At 41.4% G+C, this 15,888-nt stretch overlaps 2 protein-coding genes across 9 annotated transcripts in view; one reads left to right on the top strand and one right to left on the bottom strand.

Moving 5' to 3' along the window:
* Window positions 1-3,203: 3,203 nt before the first annotated feature.
* On the top strand, window positions 3,204-6,750 carry ckbb (creatine kinase, brain b). Its single transcript, XM_017710468.2, has 8 exons — window positions 3,204-3,360; window positions 4,076-4,281; window positions 4,742-4,896; window positions 4,980-5,112; window positions 5,304-5,475; window positions 5,652-5,775; window positions 5,869-6,058; window positions 6,366-6,750. The coding sequence occupies exons 2-8, from the start codon at window positions 4,089-4,091 to the stop codon at window positions 6,542-6,544; spliced, it is 1,146 nt and encodes a 381-aa protein (XP_017565957.1). The 5' UTR covers window positions 3,204-3,360; window positions 4,076-4,088; the 3' UTR covers window positions 6,545-6,750.
* A 3,189-nt stretch (window positions 6,751-9,939) lies between these two features.
* The window catches only part of ppp1r13bb (protein phosphatase 1, regulatory subunit 13Bb), a 63,050-nt gene continuing 57,101 nt past the window's right edge, over window positions 9,940-15,888 (bottom strand). For all 8 annotated transcript variants that reach the window (XM_017710472.2, XM_017710470.2, XM_017710473.2 and 5 more), the window contains 4 exons: window positions 15,331-15,464; window positions 14,999-15,165; window positions 13,596-13,795; window positions 9,940-12,069 (listed from right to left, as the gene is read on the bottom strand). In XM_017710472.2, coding sequence (XP_017565961.1) covers window positions 12,028-12,069; window positions 13,596-13,795; window positions 14,999-15,165; window positions 15,331-15,464 — 543 coding nt within the window. In that variant the 3' untranslated portion in view covers window positions 9,940-12,027. The remainder of the gene's footprint in view (window positions 12,070-13,595; window positions 13,796-14,998; window positions 15,166-15,330; window positions 15,465-15,888) is intronic.

Genomic DNA, 15,888 nt, shown 5'->3' with positions numbered 1-15,888 from the left:
GTGGTGGAACTGCCGGTGTTATCTTTTCTGTAGCATCAAGTGAATCCAATGTGTGCATCATTTAACTGCAGTTCTTAGAGAATTAATAATTCACTGCTGCTTCTCAAGAAATTATTTCTTCTTCCTCTTTTGTCATCTTCCAGTGTTCAGACAAAAAAATGTTTGGACTTGGTGTGAAGTTCCCACTGCACTAAAAATTCAAACAAATTTTTTTTCGGCCAAAAAAAATCATATTTGGTATGAAGAGCCTTTAGTCCCGTGATGAGAAAAGCTTAAGAGCTTTATGTTATCAATTGATGTCATTTGAAGGAGGATTCTAAATAATTTGTGCTTTTAGTTATCAAGCCTGCTGAGCTAACACTAGCTAGCTGGGCAGTGAGTATGCTAGTTAGACTAATAATTTACTAATGGACCCAGATTAAGCAGCTGAAACAGGCATTAGGCACACACTGATGACATGAGATGTATTAATTAGGTAGAAGGAATGTTCATGTCCTACATGAAATCTCATTCACCAATGGCTACCTCCAGTAGCATGATGGAAAAGACTGCACCTCCTTCAGATCTTCAAAATGGCTTCAGATGACTGTCATTTCCTTGTCATAGCATTTTTCACATACAGGTAAAGGCCTGAGGGACATTATGCAGAAAGCCATTTCATTTCCTCTGTGTTCTCCCTCTGAGCATGTCAGATGAAGTATGTTGGCTTCAGTGTCCAACAGAGTTGTTGACTTCATTAAATATTCCTCCAGTGTGCATCTTCCTGAGCAAAACATAAAGGCAAGGGCAGAGTACATGCGCGCGCGCACACACACACACACACACACACACACACACACACACACACACACACACACACACACACACACACACGGCTTTGCTGCAGGCTTGCAAAAAAGGCATCAGCATTCATTCCACACTCACACCCTTCATGTCACCTCAGTCAAATCTGAGCTGCGGCTGTCTGAGCTGCCCTTCTACTCAGATGGAGAAGCACAGTGTCAGCAGGGTTATGATAACAGAACTGTAGCACAAGCACAAGAACATGGATCCTCCGAGGCTGCAATATGGCCCCCTTTTTCTAAAGCAATTATCTTGGTCCTGAATCTAAAAAAATACAGTCATAAAAGAACATCTTAAGCCTGGGGCTTCAGTGCTACTTGCAATTGCCTAAGAGGGAGTCTGGTATATACTGGCTCTGCCAGTCCTGCTCAAAGAACTATTGGTGCTAGTGCTACAAGATTTCAGGCTACAAAGTGATCCTAGGCTCTTATGCGGCTGTTCCTGAGCATCAGATTCAATTAGCAATGCTTTTCTATAGGGATTATACAAGGTGTGTGCGAAAGTGAACACTTGTGTCAGCAATGGATGCACAATACAGAAGCTATATTCACAGGTTATAAGGGGTGTCTGAACACTTTCGGACACATAGTGTATGTAGGAACATCAGTCATTGTAGAAATACAGGCTGGAATTTCGACACAGGCATCATTTTGGATGGCATATTATATGGAAATGTAGGAGAGAAATATAATATCCATCATGTAAACAGATACTAATTACACTGCCATTGTTACCCTCTAGTTATCTCAATCACTTTGCCAACTAAGTAAAAAGTAAAAAATCTACATCCTTTAAAAAAAACTTCTGCAAAATATAATTCTAAATGTAGACCTTAAATGAAAGCAGGTGAGATTCTCAGAGTTATGTCACCATTGCTATGACCATAGATTCATTCTGTAAAGTAAAAGAATATATCAACATATTTTAATGGTTTTGCACAGTCTCCACCAAAAGGCTGCTTTCCAGACAGTACACACCTACACACTCCTCTCTGAAACAGCATACAGACATACTAACAGACCACCAAAAGGCTACAAAGACATATCTCTCAAAAATAGACACAGATGAACAATATTCTGCTCTTTGGCATCACAGTCTGCACATCTTCCTCTAGCAATGGCAAATATTTTGTTTCCACTTCACTAAAAGAGTCTACTGTGCACCCACTCCTCCTTCAAACCAAGGGCAACCACCTTAAGCCGAAGAACAAAAGTATATTTCCTTTTTTCCCCACTAGGATCAGTGAGGGTCTGTGGCCCAGTAACTGAAGCAAGATGTTTTAGCGAGAGCCAAAAGAGTTGGCTATTGCAGAAAACAGTGTGCACTGCCTAATCCTGCAAACTTTCTAAGGATAGAAATGAGCTATGAGCCAAGCAGACACAATGTCTAAAATCAGCATGTCACTTGTACTTTATGTTAACAATGAATGTCTCTTGCAATGAACAGGGCAGCATTATTGTGCACCAAAAGTGAACAGAAGCTTTACATGCAGGAGTGGCTTCTTTGCCACCAGTGTAAACGGCCTTCAGGGACGCTCAAGGATCTTTGAGTTCCACAAACGTCCTGCGATGAAAGCCTTGTAGTATCATATGAAGCAAAAACAGGACCTGAGGCAAAGATCTTACCAGAGCACCAACGGCAGTGATTGGTCTGAGGAGATAGTGTTTCAGAGCCAGTGGGTAGACAAAGCAGAGTATCATGAGGCCTTTGTTTTGAGACTGGTCCCCTGACCTGCTCATTAATTTATTCGCAAGTAATGATGCATAATTGAAAGGAGTAATGAAACACAGTCTGATGGGAATACCATTTCTCTTTAACTGCTTGTGTTAAGGGGTGGAAAGGGAAAACATTGCCTCTCAATATGTAAACACAACCACAGGCTCATTCTGGTTCTTAAGAAAACGTACAGTCACAAAATGTCCTCTGCCAAGACAAACCCAGTCTTTAGTCGACACATAGGCCTCTTAAAATCAGGCTGGAGCTGGTCTTTTGATAAATTTTGACAGAATTGAATCTGCATTATCGAGCAGGCTAAGCGAATGGGATTGAGTGCTGTAACGGCCATTCCGCTCTTGCTCTGAAACAAGTCTTATAAATATGGTGTCTGACGTCTGTGAGAAACACCGTGTAGCTTCTTAACTCGTTCATCCACCACGAAACAGAAATAGATGAAGTACCATCGCTGCTGTCCTTCTTCGTAATGCACCAGGACGCCGTTATGAAGCCGCCAGCAGAGTCTCCTTCTTTTCCGTCCGGCCTCGCTCTCCATCACAGCGCTGTCAAGGAAACAGGCACGTGACCCACGCAAGCAATCGCCGGCTGCCGCTGGACGCGAACGCGACCCGCCTTCCAATAGAATGAATGGACTCAAATAGCAGCCAATCAGAAAGGAGCTCGGGCGGCGTATAAAAACAGCGCAAAGCGGCTTAGCGCCGGACACCATTAGCAGTGGCGGTGCGGTCACTCCAGAACTGAAGGAGGCAGAGCTGTCACTTTCCCAAAGAAACTCCACTAAAGGTAGGGGGGCTGTCTTTGTTTCCCGTCTCCCCTCCTCTATTTTTGGGGTATTAAGTCATTTGCATATTTTATATACGAGTTGTTTTGTTTTTTTCAACGACGATAGTCCGTAAACGCTGTTTGAATTGTTTCTGGAGAAGGAAGGAGCTACTTAGGCTGAAGTGTTCTGTATCAAATTGGAAAGCTCAAATGTTTTTTCTAAACCGCTGATGGATGGATTAAATGTTTCCATCTCTCTCTGTGACGGCACTAGATGAAATAACCTTAAAACGGGCGCAAGGCTGGGCGCTTTTCCCTCAACCCATCAGAAACGACCTTGCAGTGTCTTCCGTTCATCTGCAAGGTCTTCAGGCGTTTTTCACAGGCGCTGCGCATTGCGCGCGTGTGCGCGCACGCAGGCTGCGTCGAGACCCTTTTGTTTGTATCGACGATGATTGACAGGAGTTAATCATATTTTTGATCATATTTGCACAGCACTCTGCGTGTAAATCAACTCCGTGCCCGTAACGACAGCCCCGGGTGCTGCGCTGCGGTCAGTAACGAGACCAATCAAATGAACTGCGGATTCCGGCGCCTCGGTCGTTGCGTAAAATGCGCGATTTAATTCCGTTACGTCACAGCTAATGCGGCTGAAGGGGAAAGCTTTGTTCGTGTATGTGCGCGACCGGATTTGATGTCGACCGCGTCTAACGAAACGCTCCTTGTTCTCCACCAGACTCGAAGCAACCATGCCTTTCGGAAACAGCCATAACAAGTTGAAGATGAACTACACGGCGGAGCAGGAGTACCCTGACCTCAGCCAGCACAACAACCACATGGCCAAGGTGCTCACTTCGGAGATGTACGCAAACCTGCGGGACAAAGAAACCCCCAGCGGCTTCACGCTGGACGACGTAATTCAGACTGGGGTGGACAACCCAGGTAAAAGCTCCCAGTTGGCTGTTAATTCCTGCTACCCCTGTCTATTGGGATCCCTCAGTAAGCCCTTCTTGCACTCTTTGGCTCTAATGATGCCACTTTAAATCAGTCTGTGAATAAAAATCTGTGTAAAGATTCCAGCATAACTTTAAGCAGGCCTCTTGTGTATGCAAACAGGGACATATAATCTAATGCACCTTGCCCCACAGTTGGTGCTGTATATCTGACATGGATGTCTTCCCACCAGCATTTCTATTATCTGTAAACACTTAAGCAGTGAAGCTTTGGTTTACTTTTGAATCTGCCTACATGTGCTGCAATGGGCCTCCCCTTGGTGATGACCCGTAGTCCAGACATATGGCAAATGTTTAGTCCTGGCACCTTCTGAGCTAATTAGCCTGTCCCACTCCCCAAAACTGATTACATGTTTTGATACATTAGTTTGCTCTTCACCTAATTCCAGGCCACCCTTTCATCATGACTGTGGGCTGTGTTGCTGGAGATGAAGAAACGTATGAAGTGTTCAAAGATCTCTTGGACCCAGTCATTGAGGACCGCCATGGAGGCTACAAGCCCACAGACAAACACAAGACTGACCTGAACCCAGAAAACCTTCAGGTACATGCTTGTCAGTTGTCCGGTTTTCAGTCTGTTCTGCCAGTTTATTGGACTGTGGAGTCATTTTAATCAATTTGCCATAGGGTGGAGATGACCTTGACCCCAACTATGTCCTGAGCTCTAGAGTGCGAACTGGCAGGAGCATCCGCGGCTTCTGCCTGCCCCCCCACTGCAGCCGTGGAGAGAGACGCGCAATTGAAAATCTGTCTGTTGAGGGTAGGCAAAACATGGTTAACAGATGACTGCTTTGTATGGTGGGTGGGAAAATTAAGTGACTGGGGGTTCAAGTGTGGAATATATTAAGCAGTAATGTGAAGTAACATTTTATTATTTTTAGACATTACAATTGAAGTGCTGTCATATTAAAGGTGTCCAGGCCATACTGCCATAATGCTCTTGATTTACAGCTTTAAGTTCCCTGGAGGGTGAACTTAAAGGAAAGTACTATGCCCTGAAGAACATGACTGAGGAGGAGCAACAGCAGCTGATTGATGACCACTTCCTCTTTGACAAGCCCGTGTCCCCACTGCTTTTGGCCTCTGGGATGGCTCGCGATTGGCCTGATGCCAGGGGGATCTGGTGAGTAGGATAAGGTGTTACCCTGGCTTTGACTCAAACAATACAAAGGTCATGGGGCCAGCTGCAAATATGGTCCCTTAATATTGTTATTAAGTAGCTGTTTATTGTATAGTTGGTCAGTACTTGAGTGCCCTGACTTTTTTTTTTTTTTTTTTTTTCCTTTTTAATGCTTTAAGGCACAATGATGACAAGACCTTCCTTGTCTGGGTGAATGAGGAGGATCACCTACGTGTTATCTCCATGCAGAAGGGTGGAAACATGAGGGAGGTCTTCACTCGCTTCTGCACAGGCCTTACAACGGTGGGTTCCACTACAGTTGTGTAACCTAGGACAGGGATGTAGGAGAACCTATTAAATGTCAAGGTAACAAATGCTGTTGAATTTGCCTTACAGATTGAGGGACTCTTCAAAGAGAAGAGTCATGAGTTCATGTGGAATGAGCACCTGGGCTTTGTCCTCACTTGCCCCTCTAACTTGGGCACAGGATTGCGTGCTGGTGTCCATGTCAAGCTGCCCAACCTCAGCAAAAATGAAAAGTTTGGGGAGGTCCTCAAGAAACTGAGGCTTCAGAAGCGTGGAACAGGTAAAGTATTTACATGTGTGTAAAAATACAACCTTTAGTAACTGCTAAAGTTTGGGATGGACTACTCTTATTGAACCCTGTGGTGATCTGTGTTCACTGGTAATTTGATAGCCATGTGAACTTTTATCTCTACATTCAACCTCTATCTGAAGAGTAAGCTAATGGGAGAACCTCTTTCACAAACATTGTTTCCTTCAAAGTTTAATGTAAATGGCAGCTACTGTATTCAACTGAGATGGTGTAATGTTTGGTTTTTCACTTTTGAGGAAAATGTCTTGACCTTGTACTTTGATGTTCCTTTGTCCAGGTGGAGTAGACACCGCTGCAGTGGGTGGCGTCTTTGACATCTCCAATGCAGACCGACTGGGCTTCTCAGAGGTGGAACTGGTGCAGATGGTGGTGGATGGAGTTGGCCTGCTTGTAGAAATGGAGAAGCGTCTAGAGGGTGGCCAGTCAATTGACGACCTCATGCCTGAGCAGAAGTGAACACTTTCACGACAATCCCACTTGACTCCTCCCCATGCCTCCACCAGTTCTCCCAAAACCAATAACCGCATCAAGGAGCACACTCTGCCCAACATTAGTGGCACTAAAGTTAGATGAGTCTTCCATCAGTCTGAAGGATTTTGTATCTGCAATGTCTTGAGGATGGCTCTTTAACACCTGAAATAAAGTTTCTTTGGCCCATGGAATTGGTTGTGGTGTCTCACACTTCCTCCTTGGTTTGCAGTGGTAGTCATAAACGGTGTGCAGTCTTGTCCAGGTGATTCCAGGGAGCCTTACCACCCAAGACAAACTTGATAGTGACCTAGGTATGAATAGGGAATAGTGCTGTCTGGCAAGCTGGTAACTAACTTGAACCCCCCCCCCATGAGAGGTTTTTGTGGCTCTCAAGATGGCAATAACCCTGGCAAGCACTGTTGCTCAAGCTATATTTTTAAATCAACTACTTTGGGCTGTAAATGGAGGTTTGTTTTGCTTAATTAGTGGGGAAACGTGCACTGTGCTAATGGCCAATGTTGTGGCCTTTAAATATGTTCCCTGGGTAACTGGGAGGAATTTGATTGCAAGCTGCTGGCCATAGTTATGATTCAACAGCCACACTTAAATCGGTGCTATTTTGAGGGGAAGTAGACCACTTAATGGTAACTGAAGCAGTTTTGACTAGGAGTTGCTGGTTGGTAGGGTTTGCTGTATAAAGACCAGTTAACCCCCTGGGTGGCTTAGCTCTGCTGCTTTACTGACCCCAGGTCTGGTTGTTTTTATCTTCCAAAACGATGGATTTTCATCACTATAAAATGTACTACTTGCTGAATGGGAGCTCTTGACTGTAATGCTGCAGCCCCAGGACAAATTCCTTGCTATGCAGACTGATCACCTTAAGTTAATACGCTCTTGGCTACTCTTGCTAATGAAACTAGGTTATATCCACAGAATTAGAGCTGTAGCCCCCCGCACCCCCTAGTAAGGATTAATGGTTCAGCTTGCATTACATTCTTCAACCGCAACACGTTATAACAAATTGCTCTAAAATGTCAGCTTCGTTGAAGCGGAATAGTTGATAATGCGGAGCTTTTTTTTCAACCGTGCAACACGGTGTTATACCGCTCTCTAGTGGTCAACAGGGGAACTGCAGAAACCTCAAAATTGACAGTAAGCTGCGCGTATGGGCCGTTTGAGTTTGAAGGTTTTCTACTTCTACTGCGAGACCTTTTTCTTCACGAGGCTATAAGTGATATAAGCAGAGACGTTGCGCTGGGAACTATTTACCAAGTCCGTTATCAGTTTTTATATCAAGGGTGCCCAGACCTGGTCCTGGAGATCTACCACTCTGCAGTGCTTAGCTCCAACACAGACACCCGATCCAAGTCACAGTGACCTTTGGTCTTCATGCAGATCACCACCAAATCCAGTATAGATCGTGTTTTGGATCCTGGTATGCTGGTCAACCAGCTTTGCAATACTGGGTGACTAATTAAACCAGGTAGACTAACTTCCACCAGCAGGGAATACATGCTTAGTTTTTTCCCCTTCAGCCTTGTGCTGCCTGTCACTGAATATATTCTAATTCTTCTTCACTGAAACGTTTAATCAGCATTTTTTTTAAAAATAAGAGAATCTCAGAAGCAACACGTTCATAATCACTATTGTTTTTCATATAACGCATAACATCAGAATATGTACCTTTATACCAGAGGTATGAACATAACTCAATTTGATGTTAATGAAATATGATTGAGGTAACACGAGAAGTTATTTCTCATGGAAATTTCAATGAGGGAACACAGGACACTGGGAGTATAGGGCTGTTCCCAAAATTACAAAGAGGGCCTGGGGAACACAGGGCTGTTGTCAAGAAATTTGAGAAAACAGAAAGGGCCCTGGGAACACAGGGATGACCCCCTCATCAGTATCTAACCAGAGGATGACCTCCAGCTTTAGTTATTTTACTCACCTCTCCTAGTCCTGTCCCTGGAGTTTTTCCTTGCTACCATTACCTCCTTCATTATTAAGCATTTCCCAGTCATTACCTGCACTTGCCTTGATTGTGAGCTCTAGTGTTTTTCCTGCTTTAACACATCTTTTAACTCAGCAAGGACTTGCTGGATCATGAGAGGAGGCAGGAGTGTATAAAAGTTGGGAAAACACGAACATATGCAGTATAGGAGTACTGCAGGACCAGGACTGGGAAACACTGGCCAAAACCTCTCTTACAGCCATAGTTCAGGGACCAAAAAGAAAAAAACCCTCTTATCCCAAATGCAGGGATGGGGGGAGTAGCGAAAGTAGCTAAAACGTAGTGCACTACTTATCAAAAAGCAGTTAAAAGTAGCCACTACTCTTTCTGGAAAAGTAGCTAAATTGAATCTAGCTACACATTTTGGAAAAGTAGCTACGGTAAGGTAGTTCATCAGCCAAGACATGTTGGTGTCCAAAGCTGGCTGCTTTAGTTTTACTCTGGGGCAACAAAGCTAAAGAGGCAAACAAGTAATGGAGATCGTAATAATAGCTGTTAGTATCATGAAATGCCCAAATCATCAGACATTGGCTACAAAATGGCTCAAGTTGTAATATTAGATATACTTGTTTGTGTTTTCTGATATTGTCTGACAGTGTTATTAGAGACATGGCACAACATCACTTTTCCCTTTCCAATATAGATCTGATGAACGTTTGTGCTAATTTCTTTTATTTTTGAAGCACGTCTCCTAAGATGAGCATCTGAAAGTAGACTATAATGGTTACATTATTTAGACACTACTACACACCAAACACAATGTGAACACTTTAAAAAGATTAGTAAAGAAACTTTGAAGAACAAAAAGAATGATTCTATATAGAATCATGAACAAACCATTTGCATTCATAAAGGGTTCTCTGCAATGTGAAATGGTTGGTAAAAAAGCTTCTGCTACTGTTACAAAGTCAAAACATACAAACCATTCTTCATCAATCTGAAAAAACTTTTCACAATACAAGAACGCTTTAACCAAGTAAATGATTCTTGCGAGTGTTGGTCTATACAAAACGACTGTCTTTATTAAAGAACAATCTTCTTAAAGAGTGAATGTGGACCATTTCAGAATAGATTGGCTATGGGATTTAATCAAATTCATTATGTTTTTCTATCAGATATCATTTTCTGATTATATCAGTCTGATACTGCTACCCTTCAATACAGATGAACCATCTACAATCTCTGTTGTATATAAAAGTGTTGACAAAACAGGCTTCAGCATGGCTGCTGCTACTACTGGTTTCTAGCTGTGCAGCTTAGTTTTGTGCATTTTCAATAATAGTAATTCAACCAATGTACAGATCATAATAAAACTTAAATGATTTGCAATCGGAGAGAAAATGAAATGACCATGCACCACGTCTTCCCATGACTTGTTTCTCTTTATTTGTGCACATGTAGAGAACAGGAGGTGTGGGCTTTCGTATCTGAATGCCATACAGAGGTCTGCACAGGCAGGCAAGTCTTTCGGCAAAGAATCCAACACGTCTCATCCTCTAAGCCTCCTCACAGTATTTACAGGTGAACTTCATGGTAAAGCTCATTACTGCCTTTTAGGCAGGGCATAAAGATCAGCTCACAAGACTTTTATAGAGGACTGGGAGGAGGAATGGACTAAGGAATGTAACTTAATGTTTAAAAAAGTAGTGTAAAATAAACAATGTAAATATGCATTTAAACCATACCTTTTGTTCTGCAAGTTTTAGAAAAGCTTACAGCCAGCAAGGCTTCAAGCCAATGCAGTGTATTTGGCAAGGCCTTAGGCTATCATCACAGCATGGATTGTCCACTTTGACCTCACACTGCCAGTTTTATTACTATTAATGTTACTGGTAACACCAGTTTGTACATCTTCCACTCTTAACTCATTCACTGCCATTCTCTCCTCAGGCACACAGCCTTTAAAATTATTCTAATATACTGAATGTTGTAACATTCTATCATCCACGCACACGTTTCAGACTCCACTCACTGTACAGAGTACAGATCACTCATACCGATAACACTGTGCATTTTAATCTCCAGGCTTAAAGGGGATTCCCACAAATCTGCATACTTAAATGTCAAGGTGTAAATAAAGTCATTCAGAGTGGTTTAATTTAAAATGCACCACTGTAGAAAAACTTACCAAGTCAGAATTATTCAGTGCTAGTTACAGTAAACAGACATGCAAAGTCTTTAATGCTTCTGAAAGTTGCCTCACCGAAAGCTAATGCACAAAATAATTACAAATATACTGTCTGATGCCTTTATGGTAGTTCTGAGATAAAGTTTAGCCTAACATGTATTTTAAAAATACATTCATGGTGGAAATGCATATGCATGGTTTTCTAAATGCAAAAGATCTCAGATTTACCATTATAACAACATTTTATAGACTACTGGAGGTTCACTGGTCATTTTGGATAGCAAAGAAAATGGATGCTTTTGTGTTATAGTCATCACAACTCCTGGTTCCTATCACCACCACTGTAAAGAAATCAAAGCTGGCAAGCATCTCTACACTGAAACATATCACATCAAACCACTCAGAATGGCTTTGTTTAAATCTTAACAACTGAATTATGTGGGAATTTGCCTTTGAATGCACATTAAATGAACCACTATTTCGCTGTAATAAACATGTTCCAGTTGCTATACATTTATATACTTATAAATCTGTTCTCATCTCATATAACCTTCTTTGTTCTTGTACACATTAGCTCACCTCATTTCATTCATACATTCATTCCTCCTTTTTTTTTTTTTTTTTTTTTTTTAAACACACCATCAAAATGCCTTCACATATCCAGTTTGCTCCCTCTCAGGTCATAGGCATAATACACAGGACGTTTAATACAAATGCTTTCTATCCATAGCATAAAGATTCCCTCTTTAAACTGAGGCTCGCAAAAAAGAAGCAAAAGCAGCTGTGCATGGTGCCAGCATCACCTCAACAAACTATAAGGAGCTAAAAATCTCCAGATTAAAACGCAAGCAGAAATGATGATATAAAACAAAAGCTATAAAACCAAACAGGTAGTGCTTTGATCTCCATGGAGAAATGTGCAGTGGCTATGATACACGTCACATGATGCTCGGTTGAAACCAAGTCTTCAGGAGTGGAGGGTGGGGGATGAGGGTGAGATAGAGACCTGGTAACGAGGGTAATGGGGCAGATTTTAGGACCTGAGGCTTTTTGTTTGGCCTTTATTATTGTATATGTATGTATGCATGTGTATGTTTGTGTGTGTGTGTGTGTGTGTGTGTGTGTGTGTGTGTGTGTGTGTGTGTGTGTGTGTGTGTGTGTGTATATATATCTGTGTGTAGTGTTGTCGGTTGTGCCCCCAGTCTGGGAACATTGTTTAGCAGCTTCACCCCAGCAGCAGGAGCAGAATAAGAGGGGTAAATGGTGGCGGTCCTGCACCCCTAGACATCAGTCCAGTCAGTCAAACAAAGAAGTTGCAGTCAGCTATGCCAGGGACCTCTGACGTGGCTTTATTCTAGGGTACAGCTGGAGACACAGAGAAAAAAGCTCTTAAAAATAAAATAAAAATCCAACATGCACAAAGGTCCCAAGTCACATAAAACCCAATTGTCCACACTTTTCTAAAATAAGAGTTCGATGAAGTATGCTATCATACTACTCACTTCCAAGTCCATACTGTCTATGCATGGAAATTATGCTACAAAAAGAGCTTGTTTTGAATTTCTGTGACGTCATACAGACCAACATATTTACATATATCCACCTATTCAGCCAAAAGCAGTTTAGCCATCATCATTTATGTTTAGAGTGTTTTAGCTTGGACTGCTTTCTTAATGAATCTGATCTGTCAAAGGCATGGTAAAAAAACAGCCTATGTAATTATAAAGTTACATACATAATAAAATTAATGTAAAAGATGAATTATGACTGTTGCTAGTACATAAACCCACATATTTAAGACAATAAAAAGAAAGTGTAGGTTATGGGCCCTTTAAAGCAATATTTCCTGTACCCCAAACGTTGACAAGATATATTTTGTGTCCAAAGGATGCTTCTTAAAATTTGCTCTGGATATATGAGGCTAATATAGCTAACAATAATGGGGACTTCTACTCTCCAATTAGCTTTGTGCAATCTGCCCTCCAAAAACATCACAGCCATTCCTCAAACTGTGTTAAGTAATCTAAAATAACAGGCATGCTTATGTGGTTCTAATGTAGACATGCACTATGCTTACTGGCATAAGCATCTTGCTAGCAAACATGCTTTGGCTAAATAACAACACTGGGACTAAAACTTTACATTTATTATTATTATTATTATTATTATTAATAATAATAATAATAATAATAATAATAATAATAATAATAATAATATCATCATCATTAAGTAGTAGTAGTAGCAGTATGCTAACTACTTCTAACACTTTTCAGACACTTTTTTTTCTCCTTTTCAAACTTGCTTTCTCAAACTGGTCTTTGGTCTAGATTTTTTGCTCAAATCTAACCTAAACCACTCGGGAACAGAGCAAAAATGAGGACTGGCTGGGTGACCCTGAGGACTGCTTTGAGAACCATAGCTTTAAGACACGAAACCATTTCCATATTCTGAATGCAAGTGTCTGAGTCTGTGGTTTATGAACTTTAGGACTTATTTATATAAGAAAAAATAATACCTCACTGAGCACTTTATCATGTACACCTACCTTATATCTACATTTTTTGTCCTTTTGATCAGCTCCACTAAACAGGTGCACTTTGTAGTTCTACAATTAAAGACTGTAGTCCATCTGTTCTTTGAATACTTTGTTAGCCCCCTTCCACCCTGTTCTTCAGTGGTCCGGATCACCACAGGTGGTGGATCATTCTCAGCACTGCAGTGACACTGGCGTGGTGCTGGCATGTTAGCGTGTGTTGCGAGTGGTAAGTGGAGCTGACAGAATGGGCAATAAATGTAGATATAAGGTGGGTCTACTTCATAAGGTGCTCAGTTAGTGCACATATTAGGTATATTGATCTAAAAAAAAAAAATCTAAAACTGTAAATACTCACCCCAAGTAAGTTGCGAGGCACATAGCCCTCCTTGTCATTAAGCCTGGCCCACCACCACTCTGTCTCAGTGTCATCTTTTCTGCGCAGGATGGTGATGGCATCTCCCTCCTGGAAGGACAGCTCATCCGCACTCTGAGCCTCATACTCCCATAGTGCATACACAACTCCCTTATTCATCACTCCCAGCTTCTCCTGCACGCCTGCAAAAACACACACACACACACAAAATCAGTCCAGGATCTACTAAAATTGTCTACAGCAAAACCATGAGTTTATTATGCATGTGTTCCAACTGAAGGTGAAACCACTTACATAATATAAATGGTCCCACAACAGGAACTTTTTCTGAATGTGAACCACTGTCCCAGCAAGGGGATTGGTTTTGGGATCTTCCCATAGTTCTGACCTCCTTTTTAACTTCTACTCTTGGGACTTTTAAAAGCCCATGAACTGCTGCAGTGAAATTTGCTGACTGGTCAAACACCAAATCATTTGAACAGTCGTTTTCCCCAGTACTTTAATGTCAGGCTGAAATCAAAATTAACCATTGTCCTTGTTAGTTCATGTGTTAAGAGTTTTTGTTCTGAAATGTAACAATGCTTTTCTTCCTTCAAAGTGCGAAACCATGTAAGTGCAGCTTGGTTACAGACGCCACTCATGAAAGGCGTTAACGTTACATGCTCTACCTCACTTAGGGTGCTGGAAGTGACTTTGTGTAACTGTTATTGTGGTTTATCCTATAATTGCTAACTCTTTCAAGGTCAAATGCTAAGACTGTTATCCCATGATCTGATAAATACTCTCCAGGTGGTGAATTTCTGCACCTTGTGTGCTGGAAAAGACTTGAGAAGTATTGTATTATGTACTACAGGGGTGTCCAATCTTATGCACAAAGGGTCCAGTGTGGCTGCAGGTTTTCACTCCAAACAAGCTGAAACGCACCTGATTTTACTTGTATTATCAATTTGTCTTAGTCTACAAACATTTCATCAGGTGACCTGCTTTGTTCAAGTGAAAACCTTTAGCAACATATTAGCACATCTTACCATCCCTACCTTTCAAGCAAAAATGCAGTTAGTTGAGACCTTCCCTAATATCATATTTCAGAGAGTTCAATGTCTAGAAGTCATGCCGGGTAAGAAAAAAGTGCTATGATTTCCATTTTATGTTCAGTTAGAATAACAAGCTGTGTAAACCCTTGTCCTGTTGGTTACTGCAGTTTGGTAGGAAAGTAAAAAAATGTGCATGTGCTGAAGAACTACTTAATTATATATGCGAGTTACTTAAAATGTAATGTTGAAAAAGGGTCCATATAACTGGTAGAGCAAGGACACAAACAAATGATCAATAATAAGTAGTAGGGTAGGAAGTAGGTTGAAGAAGAGAAAGGCAGAAACTGTTACCATAGAGGAACTGTGAGCACTGAATGTAGCCTTCTTCCATCTCTTCACATTTGTCTGCTGCTGTCTCCACATCACTGATGGTGGTAGCAAAGATGGCAGCGCCAGACTCAACCAATAGCTTGCAGAGGTGGACACTGTTGCAGGAGGCAGCACAGTGCAAGGGTGTCCTGGAAACACATACATGCTCACACTACACGTGTCCAAGAATAAAACTGCTACTCTTTCCAGTAACATTCAGAGGAAAGTGGTCTATTAGGTAATGCAAAATTTTAGGTTTGTGACACCCTGAAGGGCCAAAACATTTTAGCTCTTAACATCCCAACTTTACTCACCAGCCATCACTATCTGCTGCGTTGACATTGACACCAAAGTCAAGCAGGAACTTGACAATGTGGTGGTGTCCAGCACACACTGCATTATGTAAGGGAGTGATGCCCTCATCATTAGGAGTGCTCGGGTTTTCCACCTGTCAAAAGCCAATTTATTACAAGATTAACTCTCAAGCCTGAACCACATAGGGGAGAAGAGAGAAATAAAACCTATAATTAAAATATGAAGTGTTCATTTGCAAATATAGTTCTCTACATTTTAATGAATTTTCATGAATCATGTTTTTTATTGTCCAAGTAATGCCAACCAAACTGCTGCTGAGTTATTTTCATTAAGTATAGGTAACTCAATAAAATGCAGGTAACTTACAAAATTAAACTTTTTTTGGCAAAGGCATCAGATAACTAACATTTCCTGTTTCAGCATAAAAAAGCCATGTAATAGATAAACATTTCTTTTAAGCAAACTATTCATCATTCTTTAACCTAAAATAAGCAGGTAAAGTGCTGAAAATTGCAGAAACAGACCATAAATAGTAATACTAAATATCTATGTATATT

This window comes from Pygocentrus nattereri, chromosome 4, assembly GCF_015220715.1.
Source record: "Pygocentrus nattereri isolate fPygNat1 chromosome 4, fPygNat1.pri, whole genome shotgun sequence".
NCBI classification, from domain to species: Eukaryota; Metazoa; Chordata; class Actinopteri; order Characiformes; family Serrasalmidae; genus Pygocentrus; species Pygocentrus nattereri.
Note: the sequence above shows the minus strand (reverse complement) of the source record. Positions and strands in the feature narration are given on the sequence as shown.

Bases quoted from the DNA above. Each gene is read 5' to 3' on its own strand.
- ckbb (XM_017710468.2), top strand. From the start codon at position 4,089: ATGCCTTTCGGAAACAGCCATAACAAGTTGAAGATGAACTACACGGCG. The intron at 5,476-5,651 runs GTGAGTAGGATA...TAATGCTTTAAG, and splicing joins CCTGATGCCAGGGGGATCTG to GCACAATGATGACAAGACCT. The intron at 6,059-6,365 runs GTAAAGTATTTA...TCCTTTGTCCAG, and splicing joins GCTTCAGAAGCGTGGAACAG to GTGGAGTAGACACCGCTGCA.